This window comes from Suncus etruscus, chromosome 4 (genome assembly GCF_024139225.1).
Source record: "Suncus etruscus isolate mSunEtr1 chromosome 4, mSunEtr1.pri.cur, whole genome shotgun sequence".
In the NCBI taxonomy this organism is placed as follows: Eukaryota; Metazoa; Chordata; class Mammalia; order Eulipotyphla; family Soricidae; genus Suncus; species Suncus etruscus.
In genome coordinates, this window is record NC_064851.1 from 103,857,158 (window position 1) to 103,879,239 (window position 22,082).

Below are 22,082 nucleotides of genomic sequence, written 5' to 3' on the forward strand. Positions count from 1 at the left end.
AAAAAAAAAAAAAAAAAAAAAAGGGGCCGGGCGGTGGCGCTAAAGGTAAGGTGCCTGCCTTGCCTGAGCTAGCCTTGGACGGACCGAGATTCGATCCCCTGGTGTCCCATATGGTCCCCCAAGCCAGGAGCAACTTCTGAGCACATAGCCAGGAGTAACCCCTGAGCGTTACCGGGTGTGGCCCAAAAAACAAAACAAAACAAAAAAAGCACAAGTAAAGAGGGTCCCCCTACTTTTACTTTTTTTTTTTTTTTTTTGGTTTTTGGGTCACACCCGGTGTTGCTCAGGGGTTACTCCTGGCTGTCTGCTCAGAAATAGCTCCTGGCAGGCACGGGGGACCATATGGGACACTGGGATTCGAACCAACCACCTTGGTCCTGGATCGGCTGCTTGCTATCTCTCCGGGCCCTACTTTTACTTCTGAGTAAATCCTCTCCTGAATCTCTTCTTTCTCCTGGTCCTGAAGGGGGATCAGCGAGCTGGGGCCCCTGTGAACCACTTCACCATCCTAGCTCCAGCATTTTCCTGCAATCCCATCTCCTCCCTTCTGCTTTCTGCTTCTGTTTCCCAATGCTGCTCACAGCCTGGCCAATCCACTTGTTAACTCAACCAAAGAATTGCCAATAAAAATAGCCCTCCTGGGACTTAGCAGTGGGAAGAAAAAGAAAAACACAAGGAGAAAAACCAATTTTTCAAGCAGAATTACTGTGTCACTCTTGGTTTGGTTTAAGAATCTAGTTGGAGACAAGCTTGGGCCCGGCATGTGCGTAGATGCATATACAGGAGCAATGAAGTTAATGGGTGCCCCACAGTTGATCTTGGGTTTTGGGGGCCAGACCTGGGGATGCTCAGGTCTGATTACTGGTTCTGTGCATGGACTCACTTCTGGTGGGGCTCAAGGGACCCTATCCTGTGCTGGGAATTGAACCTGGGTCAACCAAATGCCAGGCAAATGCCCTGCCCACTGTACTGTTTATTCTCCAGTCCCATTTATTTTCTCCCTATAATATTTTTTTAACCAGACTTTTTTTGTTGTTGTTGTGTTTATTTTGGGGCCACACCCAGAAATTACTACTGGCAGGCTGAGAGACCCTATTGGATGCCAGGGGATCGAATCCGTTTGGCTGTATGCAAGGCAAAAGTCCTCCCCCTATGCAATTGTTCCTAAACTTTTTTGGGAGGTTTTAGGGTTAGGAGTTAGGGTTTGTTACAACAAAACTGAACAGGAGGTACTAAGTGCCCCACCTTCAGCCTTTGTTCCCAGGGGTCTTGCCAGGGAATATCAAGACTATGGCCCCACCACACAATTTCCCTACCTGGGGTTCATTCTGGCACATTCCGTGGGTTTGGATTGGTGGTACCCGTTTTCCATCTGAACCACCTCCTTCCTGATTCCATCAGCCCCTGTCCATCTCTCTCCTCTCCTATCCGCCCGTGCCCACGGACACTGAGCAAACCTCCCTGTACCGCCTTGTCAGAGCTGTGTCTCCTGCCACAAGCCCTTGAAGAACCTCTTCCTGTTTCTTTCCAGTGCTGATGCCGATGACTCGGACGGGGCTGTGTATCTCATCCTGCTCACTTCCATCTGGGCAAGGAATACAGCATCTGTACCAAGGAACTGCCTTTTTAGGGGGACATCACAGACTCCCCAGCATTTAGGTCAATGCCAAGGAACATCGTTGCTGAACCACAAAAAGAAGTTGCTTTTAGATGGGTAAGAAACGGCCAAATTGCCCTCTACTGACACTGGCAAGTTCTCCCCTCTGGCACCCAGCTTCGAGTTCCCAGGGTCCACGTTCACACGGTCAACGCAGTGACCAGTCACTGATTGTTGGTATTGACAGTCTCCTTCACCTGCAATTCCCAAATGATGTGGGAAAATCTTTAACAAAATGGATTCTTTTGGGGATATATCTGGCAGTGCACAGGGGTTCCTCCTGGCTCTGTGCTCAGGGGTCACTCCTGGCAGTGCTCAGGGGCAAAGCAGGGGGCCTGTACTATTGCTGAGGACTGAACCCAGGTTAGCCACATGCAAGGCTAGGGTCTTCCCTGCTGAACTATGTCTCTGGGATATCATTTTCATGCTTATTTTTCTTCTTTGATGTACTGTCTGCTCACATCTTTTATCTTACTCCTAATTGTGTGTATGTGTTTTATGGAACTTTCAGGATTTTTTTTTCTATTTTGCGTAACAGTCCATGATGATGATAATGATGACGACAATGAGAAGAAGACAATGATGTTGAGGACAAAAATGATGACAATTGTCACATTCTGTGATTTGTCTTCTCTCCTCTCCTTGCCCCAAGCAGAAACATTTCATTTGAATGCATTATCACTTCACGGGTTGTGCTTTTTGGTGTCAGATCTAAAAAAACATCCCGTCATGTGTCCCAAGTGCCCAGAAAACCTTCTAAATTAGCTTTCTCGTGGGGGTTCCTATAAGTACTTGAGTACCACTAGGGCCATTCTTCTGGTAGTGCTTGTAAGATCATGTGGTGTGGGAAATTTAACACGGAGTCTAGTGAATCCAAATGGACCTAACAGATCTAGCCTGGATCCAACATGGGGTCTCAGGAGTCTAACCCAAATTCAGTGTGGAATCTAACAGAGCCGACAGATTGAACATGAAATCTAATGAATCTAACTGAGTCTAGCTTGGGAGCTAACAAATACCACTTGGAGCTGTCTCCCTGAGTCCTTCATGATCATTCCTAGAGTCCTGAAGTTTTATTTTTCATTTATTTTTTTTACAACTAGGTCTGTGATCCCTCTAAAATTCAGGGAAAGGGGCTGGAGTAATAGCCCAGTGGTATGGCGTTTGCCTAGCATGCTGCTGACCTAGGATGGATCTGGATTTGAACCCTGGTATCCCATATTGTCCCCCAACCTGCTGGGAGTGATTCCTAAACACAGAACTAGGAGTAACCCCTGAGCGCCGCTGAGTGTGGCCCAAAAACAAAACAAACAAAATTCAGGGTAAGGTTTATCTAGTTTCCCCCCCCCCCCCCCATGGCCTGAGGTTTTGTAAAGCAGGTTTTAGAGGGCAAAACATGAATCTTTTTTTTGGGGGGGGGGGTCATACCCGGTGGTGCTCAGAGGTCACTCCTGGCTTTAGGCTCAGAAATCACCCCTGGCAGGTTCGAGGGACCATATGGGATGCTGGGATTCGAACTGCCATCCATCCTGTGTTGGTGCTGGGATTCGAACTGCCATTCATCCTGTGTTGGTTGCGTGCAAGGCAATCGCTGTGCTATTGCTCCAGGCCCCAAAACATGAATCTTTTTTTTTTTTTTTTTTTTTTTTTTTGGTTTTTGGGCCACACCCGGCGGTGCTCAGGGGTTACTCCTGGCTGTCTGCTCAGAAATAGCTCCTGGCAGGCACGGGGGACCATATGGGACACCGGGATTCGAACCAACCACCTTTGGTCCAGGATCGGCTGTTTGCAAGGCAAACGCCGCTGTGCTATCTCTCCGGGCCCAACATGAATCTTTTTAAAAGGCCTTTCCTTCCTGCCTTTCCACAGTTAAGCAGCTGGAGGTCCTTCTGAAACGGGTTCAAACATCAGAAAGGTTTTTCAGAGACTGTCTGAGTCGTGAACTTCTGGCTTATCATTCAGAAACAGCGAGGGCCCCACCAAACTCCATCTGCTCCTGCACTGATCTTTTCTGTCTTTTCTTTGGCCTGGGCTGGTAGACGGGGAAACGAGGGCTCTTACTAGGGCCAACAGTCCTGGCTAAGTGATGCTGTGGGGCAAGATTACTTATTGACTCCAGGCTGGTCTGCGGGGCACAGTGGGATCTTAATTGAGTTTGGATGCAGCTTTCTGCTTTCAGCACCCTAACTGCTGGGAAGGTTCGAGGGCCCTTCTGACTCATCCTCGAGGCAGGGAGGGGTCAGGGCCTGAATGGGCAACTCAGCAGAGATACAAACTGAATCTACTGCAGTGTGGGAGGCCCTAGAGGCCCCATCAGGGCTGGGCTGTCCGGTGTAGGGGTACATCTGGTCACCCAGCCTGCCTGGGTCTAGACACTCCCCAATTTGCTCTAAACTTCCTAGGAAGCACCCCTTAAGGATCAGTTATTAATAGCTACTCTGTTTACTTCTTTGATTTCAGGGCCACACCTAGGGTGCTTGAGGACCATGTAGATGCGGGACTGAGCCCAGACCCTTGGCAAGCAGCTCTGGCACCGGCCCCACATGACCTGCAGTGCTGGGCCTCTAGGAAGCAGCTCAGGGTGGGCTCTCGGACACTCTGGGCCTCTGGCCTATGGTTCCCCAGACATTTTCCATGCCATGGCCAGGTTGGGGTACAACTCTCATCCCCATGAAGCCACCTCAATAGTGGCAGCCCTGAGCTGGCCCCCAAACAGGGACAACTCCCCTACCCCGTTCGAATACAATTTAAGAGGCACTCGGCTGTATTTGCCTTTTTCCTGTGGGGAGGCACGGAAATGAATTGCCTTTTTTTTTTTTTCCTGTATAGGGGTAGACTAGTAAGTTTGGGGACCTTCATGCTGGACAGATAAGAGGTGGCTGAGCTGGTGCTGGGTAACCTTCTCATTCCGAGAGCCCCCCCACCCCCAAAGTCTGTCCTCTGCTCCACACAGGACACAGGGAAATGTCTTTTTAGGAAAGATGAAAAGGCTGGTCTACGGGTTCTGCATGGGGCTGTGCTGGGATCCTTTCAGGTAAAGAGGCTGGATGAGCCGCAGGCCCCAGGGGATCCCTGAGAGTGCTGGAGGGGTGTGTGTGTGAGTGTAATTAGTTTAATGGCTTCATTTTCTCAGAAAAAAGCCTGGCCGAGAAGCAGTGCCTGGCCGAGAACGACAGGATGCCACACGACACAGGGGTGGGCAGTGGGCCAGGCAGCAGGCCAAGGCCATTTGCCTGCAACACTGTGGTGGTGACAGCCGGTGGCACCCCCAGGAAAGTGGGGGTACCATAACTCACCAGAAAATGTCACAGAGTTAACGGGGAGAAATCTGGTCCTGGAAAGGCTTTATTATTCAAACTCAGCCCCATCCATCCCAAGCCTGGGTGGGTTTGGTTTCCTCCCCACCTCTGCACAGGCCTGAGTTGGGGTGCCTGGGTCACTTGTGAGGGGCCCCTATCTCCTGAGCTCATCCCCTCTCTGTTTTCACTGGATTTTCCCCTTTCCACTGGAACAAACCAAAAATCACCTCCTAGGACCCAGATGCTGGGCAGTGTCTGCAGTCCTGACTCGGGGTGACCCCACACCCATTGCACAAGGTAGAGGCACCGAAACCGAAACCCAAATGGTCCCCTCAGTGCCTATTCCAATTCTGTTGCTTGGAATTTTCCCCTTAGGGAAGCAGAAGAGCCTGGGAACCCCAGAACTCACTTCCTCCCAGGGCTCCTGAGCACATTCAGGGTTCGGGGCCTCCGTGAGCATCCAGCCGAACCCTACAGGCCCCACCTGGCCTCCTCTGCAGGTGACACTGAGCAGGGTCAGGGTGCAGAACTGATGAGTGAGGGGGCACATGGGGGACATGGGGGACATCGGTGGCTGCCAGGATGAGAGGAGGTTCAGTGCCTGGATGACCCCGCTGCCCCCGACTGTCACTTCAGCATCTTCACCATGTAGGGCCCCTGCAGCCGGTAACCCAGTTTCCTGTAGTAATTCCGGGTGCCGACCCCTGGAAGAAACAGGGACATACAGTGAGCAGGGTTCAGGGACCCGGGAAGGTCCCTTGTGCTTTGGTCGGTCACCCTTCACAGAAACTCCGGAAAAGCCAGCTGGGCCTCCCTAATAGGCAAACAGAAAGAACAGCAGGAGCTTATTATTAGACCAGTTTCAAGGGTTTTTTTGTTTTGTTTTGTTTTGTTTTGTGTTTAGGCCACACCTAGCTCAGGGGTTACTCTTGGCTCTGCGCCCAGGGTTCACTCCTGGCAGGCTCAGGGGAACTGTATGAATAACGGAGGATTGAAGCTGGGTTGGCCGCATGCAAGGCAAATGCCCTTCCTGCTGTGCTATCGCTCTGGCCCCATCAGTTTCCATTTTATATTTGGTTTTCATTTATCCTATTTTTTAATTTCTCTTTTGGGCCACTGGTTAGTTAGTAGTATGTTACATGAACAATGAGCTGGTGACCCCTCCAGTTTTCTTGTGCTTTTTTTTGGTCTGTTTGTTTTGTTTTAGGGCTGCACTTGGCAGTGCTTGGTCTCTCTCCAGTCACAGTGAAGCATTTTTAAGGAAGAAAGCCTGGGGCCGGCACAATAGCAGGCAGGCAATTGCCTTGCATTCGGCCAACCCAGGTTCAATCCGTAGAACCACATAGGGTCCCCTGAGCACTGCCAGGAGTAATTCCATAACCCCGGATCACCGCCAGGTGGGTAACCCAATCTCCCCTCAAAAAAGGGAAGCAAAGCTAAGGGCATTTCATATTATCAAAGGAAAAGTGCTTGTTATTGACACATTATCACTGAAATTCTTCTGGTACAAAGAAACTTGTCTAAACTATCTGGATATTCATCATCAGAAAAGCGGGTCAATGCAGACTTATCTACATCACGAACAGTTGTGAAAATTAATGATACTCCTGGGTGAAAAACTCCCCACAAAGGATTGAGAGGCAAAGAATTTGGTAAATATGACAGCTGAAAACATTAAGTAGTAACTGTATGAAACAATAAAGAACCTCTTGAGGGCTTTAGAAAAATACCGCTCACGCAAACTCCAGCCATGGGTCACTGAAATAGCCTATAAACGTGAAAGAAAAGGCGCTCAGTCGTGCTTGTTCTAGGGGTGGGGGCTGCGACATGAATGACAACAAATGCCAGTGATCACCCCCCACATCCACCCCACCCCCACACACGCGCAAATCAGACTCACCCTTTCACCGCCCCCACATAGGAGAGCAGCAAATTGCAGGCACTTTAGAAACCACTTTACAGAATTACAGGCGGCTTGTGCACGTGCGCCCATCAGCGACAGAGACCTCACGGGGATGCAGGCTAAGGGGCCCTACGGTACGACATGCATAAAACACTCAGCTCTTGAGCCAGAAAAACACAGCCAGCAGGAGTAAAGCGGATCTGAAGATCTTTGCACAATCCTGTGTATCCGTGAAAGGGGTCAGACCACAGAGAATGTGGCCCAAAGGTCACTAGAGCAATGAAAAAAGCCAATGATAATGGTCCTATGTACCCCAAAGTTAAAAACAACTCACACAAGGCCGAGCAATAGCACAGTGGGTAGGGTGTTTGCCTTGCATGCAGCCAACCGGGATCGACCTGGGTTCGATCCTCGGTATCCCGTATGGTTCCCTGAGCTTGCCAGAAGCGATTTCTGAGCAGAGCCAGGAATAACACCTGAGTACCACCAGGTGTGGCCCCAAAAACAAACCAAACCAAAACAACAACTCCTGGGACTCCCTAGAGAAATATGATCAGTGGACTATAAAAATCATGGCAGAGATGATGATGATAATGAGGATGAGGTTGAGGTGAGAATGGTGGGTGGAAGGGCTGGACAGGCAGGGCAGCTGGACCAGGTCATAGCTATTATCTTTGAAAACAAAAGAGCAATTTACCTCACTGCAGCAGAAAAGAGACCCACCAATCAATCGATTGTCTTCAGAAACCAAAGGGGGCCCGGGGCCACCTACAGCCACTGGGGAATGTTACTTATTCCAGGGCAGAGTGAGGGGAAGGACCCAGAGAGGCCATGACAGTTATATCCACCCCCTCTATAAGGAAAGGCACTGGGACTGAAATGAGGAAACTGAAACCAGGTCCTGCTTTCCCAGGCAGCATGGGAGGGTCCCGAGCGCCCAATGGGCAGATCCTACTCCCCTCCAGCTTTCCCCTGGGTCACAATACGGAGGACAAAACCCTCCACCCCATGCCCTCGTCCGCCCTCTCCCCCCCCCCCCCCCCCGGAAAGAGAGATATGGAGGTTAGAACACCTAACAGCTCTTTTCTGCCCAGAATTCTGGTGGCCGGGTACTAAAGTCCAGTGAGAACAGACTGCGGGGCACATGGGCCCCTTGCTTGGACACGGCTTGTAGGTGGGGAACTCCCCTGTTCTTCCTCTACCCCCCAATCTCTGCAGCAACTTCAATCATCCGCCACTGCGGCCAGCCCCATTGCTCAGACACCTCCTGGTCCCTGTGGATTCCCAACGGCCATATTAATTTTCTACTTAAAAGGACACAAATAGGGGCCGGGCGGTGGCGCTGGAGGTAAGGTGCCTGCCTTGCCTGCGCTAGCCTAGGACGGACCGCGGTTCGATCCCCCGGCATCCCATATGGTCCCCCCAAGAAGCCAGGAGCAACTTCTGAGCGCATAGCCAGGAGTAACCCCTGAGCGGCACAGGGTGTGGCCCAAAAAAAAAAAAAAAAAAAAAGGACACAAATAGCAGATGCCGAGGATGGGGGGCAGCTGGGGGAGGGCTGAGGAGGGGAGTGGGCACGCATCTCAGTGTTTCATTAGTCTGGCACCCTGCATCCGTGACGTCAGTGCCGGTCTGGCCTGAATACTACCCAAAGCGCTCAGAGGGAGGAAAGCGCTGGGCGCGGGCGCGCGTGTGGCATTAGGTGCCTTTTCATAGAGTGGGGGGGTCGGCTGCTCAGCATGGGCAGAGTGACACGGGACCTCTAGTTTCCATGGTGATGGCAGTGATGGCATTCGAAAGGGCCCCACAGGGTGACTCGCGCGCACAGAGTGCCACTGAAGCCGTGAGATGGGTGCACCGGCCATGAAAGAAATGCTAATTGCCCGCGGATAAGCATCAGGCCTTCTAAGGAAACCGGGTTTGTGCAGCTGTAGCCAGACTCACGAGTAAGTTGGTAGATGATACCAACGCATTTGGGCTTAATAAGGACTAATTAATTGCTTAGAAATTAGCAGCGATTAAACTGTTATTTCCTGCCCACACAGTGTTTTACCAACAACAGCTCATTCTAGCTCCGCTGATGTGTGCGGAGAGAATGTTGTAGTCAGTGCGGACGGACAAGGGACTTTTCTCACTTGGACACACAACTCCGAGTGTATATGCAGGACATGTGAGGTAGCCCCTGGACGGCATGTGGGGCAGCCTGGGAGGGTGCAGTGGGCCGGGACACCGTCCAGTGAGGCCCATCCATGCATGTGGCACTCGGCCCTTCTGCCATTTCCCAGCCCCTCAGGACTCTGAGCCCATGCTCCACTCTGCACACCCAGGACTGCAGAGGGCGCCAGGGCACTTCTATTCTATGCCTGGAGTCTGAACAGCAAGTTCAGGGACAACTCGGAGTCAGAAACTGAACTTCCTGAGAGGACTGTGATGCCTTGGACCCCACAGCCTGTGTGAACACGGCTCCTGGGGCTCACTGGGGCCTGAGGCAGCGTTTCCTCCACATGGATGACGCAGAGGCCCAATCCCCTAGAGCCTCCAGCGGCTCAGAAAGACGTGTTTGCTCCCTCCGGTAAAATAGGCAGAAGGAATAGAGAAACAATTCACATTTTTGCAGGGAAAAGTAGGAGCCCCAGGTCTCTGTGAAGACCAATTACAGGCCCCACATACTCAGGCATGGGGAATCTGGGGCCCTAGGCACATAGTATCTTCGCTGCAGCAATGAGAGAGGACCTGCCTACCCACCATCTGTCTATCTGTCCCTCCGTATGTTTGTCCCACCACCATCTGTTTGCCTGTCCCACTGTCTGTCCATCTGTTCCCACCCATCTGGCTGTCCCACTGTCCACTTGTCTGTCCTACTGCTCATCTGTCTATCTGCCCCACCATCCATCTGTCTGTTTGTCCATCTCATCCGTGCCTGCGAGTACCTCCTGACACCAGTGTGTGAGGGAGGCCTTAGTCCAGTGCCCGCTTCCTCATCTCAGGGTGGGGGCGTGGGGGTCTCCCTCACGGGTCCCTGAGCCAACTTGTGGGAGCAGCCTGGACCACAGTTGTGCAGAACACTTACGTGACCCTGGTTCAGGACACGGGGTCCCATCTCTCTGGGGTCACTGCCAAGCACCTGGGAGGTACTGTGTGTGCAGGGCCAGGCAGGAAGGGGCAGGGGCACTTCCGCAAGCACCTCTATGAAGGGCCCCGTGGCCCCTCAGGTGACAGGACAGTGGCTCCCTAACCTGATATGACGGCGATCTTGCCAGAGCCATGCTCGTCCCGTGCGATCCGCTCTGCCTCCTCCATCAGCAGCATGCCGAAGCCCTGCAGGGGTCAGGGAATTGAGGGGAAGACAGCAGGAGTACACATGAGCAGCAGTCAGGGAGCACTGCCCGAGCCACCTGGGAGCACCAACCCAATCCAACTGGGGGTATAACCACCCGAGTACCGAACTGACAATCACATCTAATACCTCCCTTCTCTAAGTGAGAAAACAAAGCACCCCAACCACACCTGAACTGCTCTCACTCCCCAATAGTCCCAGTGACTCAGGGGCTGGGTGACAGTCCCCAACCCTCTCCCTAATCCCCCAGGAAAAGCCCTAAGAAGGCCCAGAAATCCAAGTTCCTGACCTTGTATGCTCATTCTCTTCTCAATGTCTGAGTCTCCGTAACCCTAATATGCCAACTTTAGAGTGTGCCCCTCTCCCCCCATAATCTACCTCTAGCATTTGACTCATTTTCTGGAAACTAAAAAGAAGCGAGTTGTGTATTTAACTTGGGGTCTAATTTTGTGGGTGCTGGCATGGGCCGGCATATCCTTGTCAGGGCTCAGAGGAGTTTGATGGTTCCTAAATATCTCTCCCCACTGTAGTGACAAGTCACTCAACACCCGCAGAGGCCTCTCTCTATGGCTACCAGAAAAAGCCATTCCAGGGCCTGGAGAAGGCTTGGAGACCAGTGCAACTGCCTGTGTGTGTGTGTGCATAAGGCACATGTATATGTGTGTTTGTCTGTATAATAAGTGTGCATGTATGCGTGTGCATGCCTCTCTGTGTGAGGTGCAACTCAGTCTGAGCACCATCTCCCATAGTGTGGTGCCACCTGGATAGCCCCAGCACACCCAAGTCCAGGCTCCAAGCAGTACTTCATGGCTGGGCCCATCATGGAGCCCTCATGCCCCAGGTTTGGGGTGGTGTGGTGTCCAAAAATCACGGAGGGGCCCTCCCCATTACAACACAAGCTGCTCAACAGACTCAGTTTCTCTCTTTCCTTCCTCTTGAGCAGTGGTCCTCAAACTATGGCCCACGGGCCACATACTGTATTTGTTCCCGTTTTGTTTCTTCACTTCAAAATAAGATATGCGGTGTGCATAGGAATTTGTTCATAGTTTTTTTTTTTTTTTTTTTTTTTTTTTACTATAGCCTGGCCCTCCAACAGTCTGAGGGACAGTGAACTAGCCCCCTGTTTAAAAAGTTTGAGGACCACTGCTCTTGAACATATCCAGAGGGTGAGATCCAGAAAGTAAGCATCTCAGAAGCACTGGCTCTGGCCCTTCCCTTTCTCTGTCCCTCCTTCCCAGTGCATTCTGGCTCCTCCTGGGGCAGTTTGTTGTTTCTGCCACAGGGTGAAGGCCGGAGCCCTGAGCACTGCTAGGAGAGCCCAACCCTGGAGCAGGGAGCACCCCCAGCCACCAGGAGCATACATGTGGGCCAGAACAGACCTGGTGCTGGAACTTGGCGGGGTCGCGGCTGCTGACGGGCACAACGCTGCCATACACATGCAGCTCCCGCACAATGGACACACCGCCCACCAGCTCGAAGCGGAAGGTCTCGTCCGAGCAGCGCCGAAGCCGCAGCAGGCCCACGAGGATGTCCTGCTCAGGGTCCTCGTAGGACAGGAAGGTCTCCCAGCCGCCACTGGCCACGTAGTCCCGGCGGACCAGCTCCACCTGCAGCGCCGCACAGGGTGCGGGTGGGTCAGGGCTGAGGCTTCCCCGGTATCCACGCAGCACCCTCTGAGGCCCTCAGAGCAGTTGGTGGCAGGGCTGAGCCTTCAGGGTGCAGAAGGCCCCATCTTTTTGACTTGTCAACTCATTTTGTTCAGGGACGAGCCCCTTCACCCCCCCCCCCTTTCGCCCAGGGCACACCCTACACAGACACAACAGAGCATGCATCCAGGCCTGCCGGCAAGTACAGAACCGGCCAGCATTTCTCATCCAAGGAATATTTGCTGCCTCCCGGTGCTGGGGTCTGTGTCTGCTCTTCCCCCTAAAAGGCCTCAGACGCAAAGGCCAACACGGGCACCATCTATTCTAATCTCCCGGGAGAATGGCCAGACAAAGCAGCTACCCCCACCAGAAAAGGCCCCTGAGTTAGAGCCTGCAGATAGGGAGAACTGGACCCCAAGGTAGCCCAGACACCTTTGGCACAGGCTGCCACCAGAGGCAAGCACACCACACCCAGCTCCAACTGGACGGTGCCCAGTGGAGAGGGACATAGGCCATCCAACACTCTGATTCAGGGTCCCCAGTGGTCAGTTCCCAGCCTCAATGTAGGACTCAGTGGGCGCCAACCGTTGGCACAGAGGGTGATGAAGGCTCCAGAGCATGTAGGATGCGGTGCCAAGTTTTGATGATCTGGATCAAGGCTCAGTCCCAGCTTTCCCAGGCCACCCGCTGGGAAACCCAGCCATGCCTTGCCTCGCCCTTTTTGGGCTCCCAGCTGACTCACTAGCTTTCAGGGTCTGGATGTTCCTGGGAAAAAAGGGGTGATTCAGGACCCCACTGAGCCCAAGAGCAGGGTCGTGTTGGCCACTGACCTGGTAGGGCCGGACTTTGTGGTGAATTTCCTGGATTCCAACCTCTCTGGTTCTCACGTCTCGACACTGCAGTGAGAGAGAGAGAGAGAGAGAGAGAGAGAGAGAGAGAGAGAGAGAGAGAGAGAGAGAGAGAGAGAGGAGAGAGAGAGAGAGAGAGAGAGAGAGAGAGAGAGAGAGAGAGAGAGAGAGAGAGAGAAGGAGGGAGGGAGGGTGGGAGGGACAGGAAAGAAAAGAGAGAGAAGAAAGAAGGGAGGGGGAGAGAGAGGAGTCAGAAGTTAAGTGTCAGCATAATTCACCTTGAGCTGAAGGGACGGAATTTTAAGGGACAAAGCTGTCTGACGTCAGAAGGCAGAATAGAAGCACGTTAGACTAACAGCATTTCTCAGAGAGAAATGCTCAAAATCATTCCGAAGGGAGGGCGCTGAGGCAGAACAGTTGGATGAAGCTTTCCCGGGGGACATAACGCTGCCCGAAAGGGTGTCTCCAGACTGGGTCCACAGGAAAGGTCAGAAGCAAATTTCTAATTTCTAAAACCTGGCACCATTTTATCAGTCAACTTTTTTTGTTTGTTTGTTTTGGGCCATACCTGGTGGCATTCAAAGGCAACTTCTAGCTCTGTGCTCAGGAATCACTCCTGGCAGGCGTGGATGCTAAGGGATGCTGGGGATGGAACCTGGGTCGGCAATGTGCATGGCAAATGCCCTTCCTGCTGTGCTATGGCTCTGGCCCCCAAATCAACATTTTTTAGAGTCTGCTGCAGGTTAGGACCCACAGAACCTCCTGATCACCACTCAGGGGTGAAGACAAAATAAAATCCTAAAGAAACTGAGCCATTATAACTCCCACCGGACGTGAGGGTCAACACAAAGTAGATTTCAGATCCTGAGATTAGACCAATTCTATGCAGTGCATGGAGGAAAAGGAGCTGAATTCTGCCAGAAATGGGCTCCCAGGTCTCCTCAGAGACCTGAAAGCCTTGGCAAAGGCAAAGACAAAAAGCAGCCACCAAAAAACCCAAAAATAAACATATGGGATACAGCAAGTCAAAAAGCTCTTTTGCATGACAAAAGAAACCCCAGGCTAAATTGGAGAGAAAACATCTGCACAACATACATCAGAGCCCCAAGATCCGGGAACTGCTCCCAAAGCTTAGCAAGAAGAAAACTGAGAAGAAACTGGGAGAGGTGAGGAACAGACAGGGTGAGGCAGGGTGCAGGAAAGGATGAGGGAGGTGGGCTTGAAGGGGTAGCTTGGGCAGGTGAGGTGGAGGGGTCAGGACCCTGGAGATTTTCACTCAATAAACATGCCACCTAAGATGCCAGGACAACATTTTTGATTTTTCAGTTGGTCACACCCAGTGGTGCTTGTTACGCTTGGCTCAGTCAGTGCTCAGGGATCACTCTTGGTAGGCTCGCGATACCCAATGTGGTGCTGGGGATCAAACTGGGGTTTGCATGTGAGTGCCCTCATGGTCCGATTCTTTTTCTGGTTCTAGTATCTCTCTCTCTGGTTCTAGTATCTCTCTCTCTCTCTCTCTCTCTCTCTCTCTCTCTCTCTCTCTCTCTCTCTCTCTCTCTCTCTTTTCTCCTCTCTCTCAGATAATTGAAGGGCCAGAGAGATTGATCCTCAGCATCCCCACGAACCTGCCAGTACTGATTTTTGAGCTCAGAGTCAGGAGCAAATCCCTTAGCAATGCCGGGTGTGGACCCCAAAATAAAACAAAATAAATGAGTTGAGGGGCTGAAGAGATTAGATTAGATTAGGAGTGAGGCCACCTACCTACCTTGTGTATGGCCCACCCTGGTTTGATCCCTGGCACCTGGGCACTGGCAGGTGTGACCCCCGCCCCAAAAGAGAGAGCTGGGTGCAATGCTGGTGCATAAGCTGGGGGCACGAGGCAGATAGGCAGGGGCAGGCTCCGGCTTCAATAGTGTCTCCTGCTGTCCCCACATGAAACAGGTGGCCTCGAGCCCAGGGTCATGCGTGATTCCCATGCTCCCTTCCCAGGGGGCTCAGTGCTTCCCCTACCTCAATCCCGAGATCCTTCATCCGTGCAAATGCCAACTCCCTCACGTTCCCGTGCTCCACTCCCGAGGTGACCAAGGGCATTGGGATGTCCCTGTAAGACAATCAAACATCACTGCTGGCAGATTGGGGCAGCTAGCATAGGGCAAAGGAAGCAGCAGGCAGACAGGCAGAGCAGAGGGACAGTTGGTCAGGCCAACAGTCAGATTAGCGCTGTGCCTGGAAGATGGCTCTGAAATTGAGCTCCCTGTCCCAAATAATCCTGATGTAGTTTTTCTGTCTTCTGTTTCTCTCCTTTCTCTCGGCTACCAGTATACAAAGTGTAAACCCATCAGAAATGGGCCTGGGCTCGAGAAAGTTTCACAAAATAAGCCTAGACTCAATTCGCAGTGGGCCCAAGGTCAGAGGCATATTCTCATCTTAATTGGTTGATTTATTTGGCTGTTTTGGCCACCCCCGACAGTGCTCAGAAATCACTCCTGATGGTGCTTGGGTGAACCATTTGGGATGCTGAGAATTGAACCCGGGTCAACTGTGTGTAAGTCAAATGCCCTCTCCGCTGGACCATCACTCCAGTCCCACTTCAGGTCTTTTTAAATGGCCAGATTGTTTCCTAAATAACTTAAATATATCGTCTATACTTTCACACCACAAAGAGTGGCTTGAAATGCTGTATGAGAACACAACTAGGCTGTTGAGACGACATTATTGCCTTCTATGCAGCTGGCCTGGGTTCGATCCCTAGCACCCCATATTGCTCTCTGTCAATGTCACTGGAATCATCTGGTGAGTGACTTGAGGTTTATCACTTTGGTCCCCGATTCTATTTCCTTGGACCAGATTGACAGCGACCACAGGTCATTCTGGTCCCCAATTCTATTTCCTTGGATTAGATTGACAGCGACCACAGGAAGATATCTTCCTTCTTGGGTAAGGACATGGCTGCACAGTGAGAGGCTGAGGCAGTGTTTGCATCCCAGTCTTGCATTGTGCCCCTTCTGAGAGGGGTCTCCAGCCCCACCCAGTGCCCTGTGGGGGTCCCCAGAACTGTGCCCCAGTTTCTCTTAATACTTCCTGGCCTTTGAGACTGAATGCAGGTAGGATAGACCCCCCTCCAGCTTGCTCTCCATGGAAACACCCACTTTTCTAAGAGACCCTACCCCAGAAAGAGACTATTGCTTTCCTATCTCAACAGGTAACTTCTTGTGCTTAGAAGTATTAATATGTGTGTGTGTGTCTTGATAGCACTGTGGTAGGGCATTTGCCTTGCATGCAGCTGACCCAAGACAAACCAGGGTTCGATCCCCGGCATCTCATATGGTCCCCCAAGCCAGGAGATATTTCTGAGCATGTAGCCAGGAGTAACCCCTGAGCATCACTGGGTGTGGCCCAAAAATCAAAAATAAAAAGAAGTATTAATACTTAAAGGGACTGGAGTGATAGCACAGTGAGGAGAACATTTGCCTTGCATGTGGCTGACCTGGGTTCAATTCCCAGCATCTTATTGGGCCCATTAAGCATGCCAAGAGTGATTCCTGGGTGCACAGTCATGAGGAGTCCCTTAGCACCAACTGGTGTGGCCCCAAAGGCAAAAAAAAAAAGAAAAGTTTTATTAGTAATTTGCCCATAAAAAGCTTTCCCGGTGATGCCAAAGCTTCTCTCATGCTGCTGACGTGTCTTGGACCCGGAGCAGCTGTGCCGGCCGACAGCTGCTGCACTGTGGGCTCCTTTCTTAATAGTCTCTGGCTCGCTCGGCAGAATCGGCTGTTTAAGTGCTGTGCGACACCCAAGGGTGGCAGTACCAGGACCAACTACAGGCAGTCACCACATAAAACAGCCGGGGAGATGGAACAGAAGTGGCTGCCACAGAATCACGAGTGTAAACAGGTTAAGACAAGAACAAAGGGGAGAAACGGTCAATTAAAAACACTGAGTAATCGCTCAGTCACACAGAACATTCAAGAAAGTGAGAAGCACTGTGGCCCGCTTGCATTCTTCAGCTTCCCATCTGTTCTCCATCCTTTGTGATGCCTGAAAATTGTTTCCTAATAGAACTAACTGGTGAGAACCAGCAGCTGTAGGTTGTGTGCAAGCTGGTGAATGTGTGCAGACATGACCTGACTTCCCAAAGCTCCCACACTAGTGCTCACTCGCCTGTCCTGAGTCCAAGCAAAACAGACTGTGTGGGTAAAAACAAATCTGCCAGAGCCCAGCACGGTTTTTTCTCCTCTCTGCCTACGTTTTTTTTTCTAGTGATACAAAATTGACTTGCTTCCCTTGAGTTCATAGGTTCTTACATGGCTCAAAGCTGAAAACAAGAGACTGGAATGACAGCACAGTGGGGAGGGCATTTGAGGGCCTTGTCTGCAACAGACCTGAGTTCGATCGCCAGCATCTCATAGGATCTCCGAGTCTACCAGGAGCACAGAGCCAGAAGTAACCTCTGAGTACTGCCAGGTGGAATCCCCCCCAAAAAAAAAACAAAACAAAAAAAACCAACCCAAACAAACAAAAAAACTGCGTGGAAGCCCTTGATCTCCAAGTCTCTGAGTGGCCAACACTCCATTATGACCACCTAGACATGCCTCCCAGCCTTCCCTGGACCACCTTGTTTATAATGTCCCCATTGGTGCAATCCAAGATACTTCCTTAAAGCAGATCAGGATGGGACAGTGGCCCTGAGGGAACTTGGTGTTAGGTGGAATATTAAACGTTGGGCCAGGCCTTAATCCCAAGGAAGTCAGATGCAACCCTCTAAACCAGGGGTCTCAAACTCGCGGGCCGCAAACGGCCCTCCGTACAACATTCTGTGGCCCTGCCCTAGAGGAATCTTTTTTTGTTTTGTTTTGTTTTAGTTGTTTGGGTCACACCCCCCAATGTTCAAGGCTTACTACTGACTTTGCACTCAAGGATCACCCCGACTTTGCCTCCTGCGGTTCGCAGGTAAATTGAGTTTGAGACCCCTGCCTAAACCAAATGCAGCATGGCAGAGAAAGCAGGGGACTAAGGCCGGGAGGATAGATTCTGCATGCTCCAGTTTGGGGTTCAATCCCTGGGCACAGCCCGGGTCCCAGACCAAAAGCAGATGGGAAGGAAAAATAAAAGGCAAATTTGAAATGGAACCTTGAGTGACAGCACCAGAGAGAAATGCGTGAACACTTAAGAATGAAATGTCGGTGCCGGAGAGATAGCATGGAGGTAAGGCATTTGCCTTTCATGCAGGAGGTCATCGGTTCAAATCCCAGCATCCCATATGGTCCCCCGTGCCTGCCAGGAACACACACACACACACACACACACACACACACACACACACACACACACACACACACACACACACACACACACACAAAGAATGAAATGTCATGAGACTTGCTCTTCCTCCTAAAGCTCAAGAGCCAGGTCTGTACCATTGAGGGCACCTGTGTCCCTGGGGAAGAAGGGAGAAGGGAGCTGAGGCATCATATACCCCACCCAAGTTTTCAAGGCTGTGGCTGAGGCATAAACCCAGCTCCGACTCAGCAGCCGTTACCTGCAAGGCCAGTCAGACTCGAATCCACTGCGATTCAGGACCAGATCGACAGGGGAAGGCCGAAGGGTTACAGCACTGGCCTTGCACATGGGCCCCACCCAGGCTCCATCCTCAGCAAGCATTGGAGTCACTGAGTCCCACCAGGAGGGCTCCCTGAGCGCAACGTCAGGTGTCAGCCCAAGTGTGGCCAGGTGTGGCCCAGGTAAGGTGCTGCTGTTTCTCTATATTTGTGGCTGAGGCTGATGATGCTGATGTGGATGTGGATGCAGATGCTGTTGGTGTCTCCAGAGCACAGGCGGCACTTTCTCCCCACACCCCCCCGCTAATGATGGAAGGAGACCTGGAGTCCAAACACTGGGGCAGGCGTGGAGAAAGGTGCCCCTGCATGGCCTCCCCATCCCATCCCAGCCCTGACTCCTGACTCCTGGCTGGAGCATGCACTCACGAGCACACATGAGCACCCTCAAGTATGCAGTGGCAGGATCTGCCAGCTCATTACGTACATCCCACCCCTGCCCTTGACAGCAGCCCCAGGATCCTGGGTGTGAAGCCGGCCAGGGCCAAGCAAGAGTGCGTCACCTCTGCACGCGGTACACGCGTGTCCATGGGGGCACGAGTGCCAGGATGCGAGCCACCAGCTCCACCAGGTCGCTGGGCGAGTAGCTCTGGTACCGGCCTGACTTCCACAGTTCGTACAGCCCTGTGCCTCGGATCACCAGTGTGGGGTAGAGCTTCAGCCCATCAGGACGAAAAGCGGGGTTCTCGAAGAATTCCTGGAGGTGCAGGAGAGGGGAAAGCCTGAGTTTACACACTCGGCCAGCTGCCCTTCATCTCTAGCACATGGGCACTGCCCAGGGGCTGCAAAACTCTGGGCATGCAGCTGACTCAGGTTCGATTCCCAGCATTCCGTATGGTTTCCTGAGCACTACTTACAGTGCTCACTGCCTGAGCAGCACCAGGAGTGATTTCTAAAGACAGAGCTAAGAGTGAGCCCTGAGCACTGCCAGGTAAAATGAGCAGGGAGAAGCTCCAGGAATCATGATCCATTACACAGGGGTGCTTGTGAGGGTAGACACGGGTCCCTCTTGGGAAAAGGAGGGCAGAACAGTATCTCAGATGAGTCACTGAACAAGTGGGGGAAGTTGGGGGAGCTGGGCAATGTTTGTGAGTGAGTGAGTGAGTGAGTGAGTGAGTGAGTGTGTGTGTGTGTGTGTGTGTGTGTGTGTGTGTGTGTGTGTGTGTGTGTGTGTGTGTGTGCGCACGCGCATTGGGGAGGGGTATTTGTGTTTGTCTCCTGCCAGACTCCACAGGGGTGCAGACAACAGTCCTAGGTAGCAGAGCAGGATGAGGGCCAGAGAGCGGGGCTGGCCAGCCACACCTACCGTAAACTGTTCCATGTCCCTCTCCAGCCCCACATTGGGCAAATCTGGCATCATGTGGGCTACCACTTTAAAGCCCGCGTCTTTGGCCAGGTGGAAAGACTCGCACACAGCCTTCACGGTGTGACCCCTGGGGGGAACAGAGAGGATAAACAGCCTGTCCTGGGCGCTGCCCGAGACAGGTATAGGAAGGGGGTGCCCGCGGACAGGGCAGAAAGAGGGGGGGCCCAGGGGCTCACCGATTGGTGTCTCTGGCCACGTCCTCGTAGACACTCTGCACCCCGATCTCCAGCCTGGTGCAGCCATAGGTGAGCATGTCGCTGAGATGCCGCTTCATGCAGTAGTCAGGCCGTGTCTCGATGGTGATGCCCACACACTTCGTGCGGCTCCTCTCCGAGTATCTGCAGGCAAACCCAGAGCAGAGCTGGGCAGCCGCAGAGGGGGCATGTTCTCGCCCTGAGCTACCTCTTCTGGGGATGAGGGACTCCCTGCACTGCCCAGAAAGCCGGTCTGACATGCCTGTAGGATCCAGAGGTGTCCAGGAGAGGCTCTGGCCCTCCTTGGCCCTTGCCCAGCCCCGCAAGGGGCCCCAAGTCTATTGAGACAGATCCCAGCAGTGATTAAAGCTTTCTCTGGGCTCTGTCCTGCAAGAGGACCCCAGTGTGGTGCTGGGCAGATGAGTGGTCATCTCCCCCAAAAAGCTATGTTTTGGGTCAGAGCGATAGCATAGCCAGTCCTGCTCATGGCTGACCCAGGTTCAATCCCAGGCATCTTAAAAAGTCTCCAGAGCCTACCAGGAAGAATTTCTGAGCACAGAATCAGGAGTAACTCCTGAGAACCATCAGGTTTGGCTCCCAAACCCACACATACCCCAAATGGATAAATCAGTTTACATTTTCAAGAGAATCTGGAGAAAGCAGAGGCAGGAAGGAAAGAGCAGGGTGCACTTGGCATGAGCCAGAGGGCCACAAGACCCTGGGATCAGCTGCTACCCAGCAGGGCCCTCAGGAGACAGTGACAGACACAAACCCAGAAGGGACCAGAGATACTGGTGGCAGACATTGAGCTGGGTATCCCTGAGGTGGTGAGCAGTGCACCCTGGAGGCCAGCTCAGGAAGCTACGCTTAGTCCACAAGAGAAACCACCTTCTCCCAGGCACTTTTCTTCTCTGAATCTGGGGGTACTTGGGTGGAATCTTAAGCAAGAGCTGGGAGAAGCCCTTGTGACCCTGACCAGCTAGTCCAGGAGGGTCAATATTGCCTGGCCCCTGTCATGCAGCCAGAGACCCCCACACCATAGGAGCTGGTTAGGAGACCTTAGTATGTGTCCTGGTCCCCTGAGGGCTCTGCAGCAGCAAACTTGGGAGCATGGGTGTTACCACCCGCATAAGGAAGCACGCACCAGACGTGGCTTTTGCCTTCCTGGTGCAGTGCCTAATTTTCCTTCCAAGAATTATCTGCCAAAAGGCCCGTTCAGAGAAGTCAATCATTGATCCTTTGCGTGGATTATTGGCTATAATTCTGACATGACTGTGACATTACATTTTCTCTTTATTTGAATTTTGTCTCTTTTCTACTACAGAAATTCGGCTTTAGCTTTTCTACACTCAAAAAGGAATTTCAGTACCAAAGCAAGATGCTAGAAGTTCCCTGCTGGCTTAGCATATTTGCAACGTAAAGTCCAGCCAGCTCTCTCTTTCTGTCAGCCTTCTCACTTCTGAAGGCCAGGTCAAAACATAACATCTTCAAGACAATGGTCTTCTCTCCCTGCCTTTGAGCATCAAAGCAGAATGATTTCTGTCTTGGAAACTCTCCCTGTCACTTTGAATACCTGCTTGCAAACAGGTTTGGTCAGTGTAGATTTAGATTATTTCACTAGGTATAATTATTGTATCCCTTTCTTTAGTGTTATTCTCTTTCTATTACCAGGTCATAGGAAGTGGGTCTTAGCCCCTAGCTAGAATACTATTTCCCTCAGGTTAAAAATATTTGTTATCAGGAGTACACCAGGATTCCTGCTATCCTTTAATTTACATCAGTAATGACACCTAGGGCCAGGAACTTCTTTGATATGTAAGAATTCAGGTCTTCCTTTTATCCTCTAACTCCTAACTGAAACCTATTCTATTCTAAGGTTACAAACCACCTAAAGCTATGTGTATTTGTTCTAAAATCAAACAATGTACATTACATTCCTTTCATGTTAGGACTGCCTCTTTATCCCTTTATATACTCCCCTGCCTGAAGATTAAATTTGTCGCATTCTTGCCAGAAAGGTGTTGATCCCACACATACTGCGTGTGGTATCATTATTTCATATTTCATATTTGTCCGCCTTGTGTACCCGCTTATTCCCAGTGAGGATTATCTGACCCACTAAGGTTTTGCTTAGGGACACAAAAACGTCCACAGCACATGGGGGCATCTCTGCTGCAGTGACAGAGAAGCGTGGAAGTCCAGCCATGATGGACATAG

At 51.8% G+C, this 22,082-nt stretch overlaps 1 protein-coding gene across 1 annotated transcript in view; it reads right to left on the minus strand.

Moving 5' to 3' along the window:
- Positions 1-4,986: 4,986 nt before the first annotated feature.
- The window catches only part of ELP3 (elongator acetyltransferase complex subunit 3), a 28,477-nt gene continuing 11,381 nt past the window's right edge, over positions 4,987-22,082 (minus strand). Inside the window, exons 8-15 of the mRNA XM_049771110.1 lie at positions 19,848-20,009; positions 19,612-19,738; positions 18,809-19,002; positions 14,701-14,791; positions 12,673-12,738; positions 11,576-11,803; positions 10,096-10,177; positions 4,987-5,660 (exon numbers count right to left, since the gene is read on the minus strand). Coding sequence (XP_049627067.1) covers positions 5,584-5,660; positions 10,096-10,177; positions 11,576-11,803; positions 12,673-12,738; positions 14,701-14,791; positions 18,809-19,002; positions 19,612-19,738; positions 19,848-20,009 — 1,027 coding nt within the window. The 3' untranslated portion in view covers positions 4,987-5,583. The remainder of the gene's footprint in view (positions 5,661-10,095; positions 10,178-11,575; positions 11,804-12,672; positions 12,739-14,700; positions 14,792-18,808; positions 19,003-19,611; positions 19,739-19,847; positions 20,010-22,082) is intronic.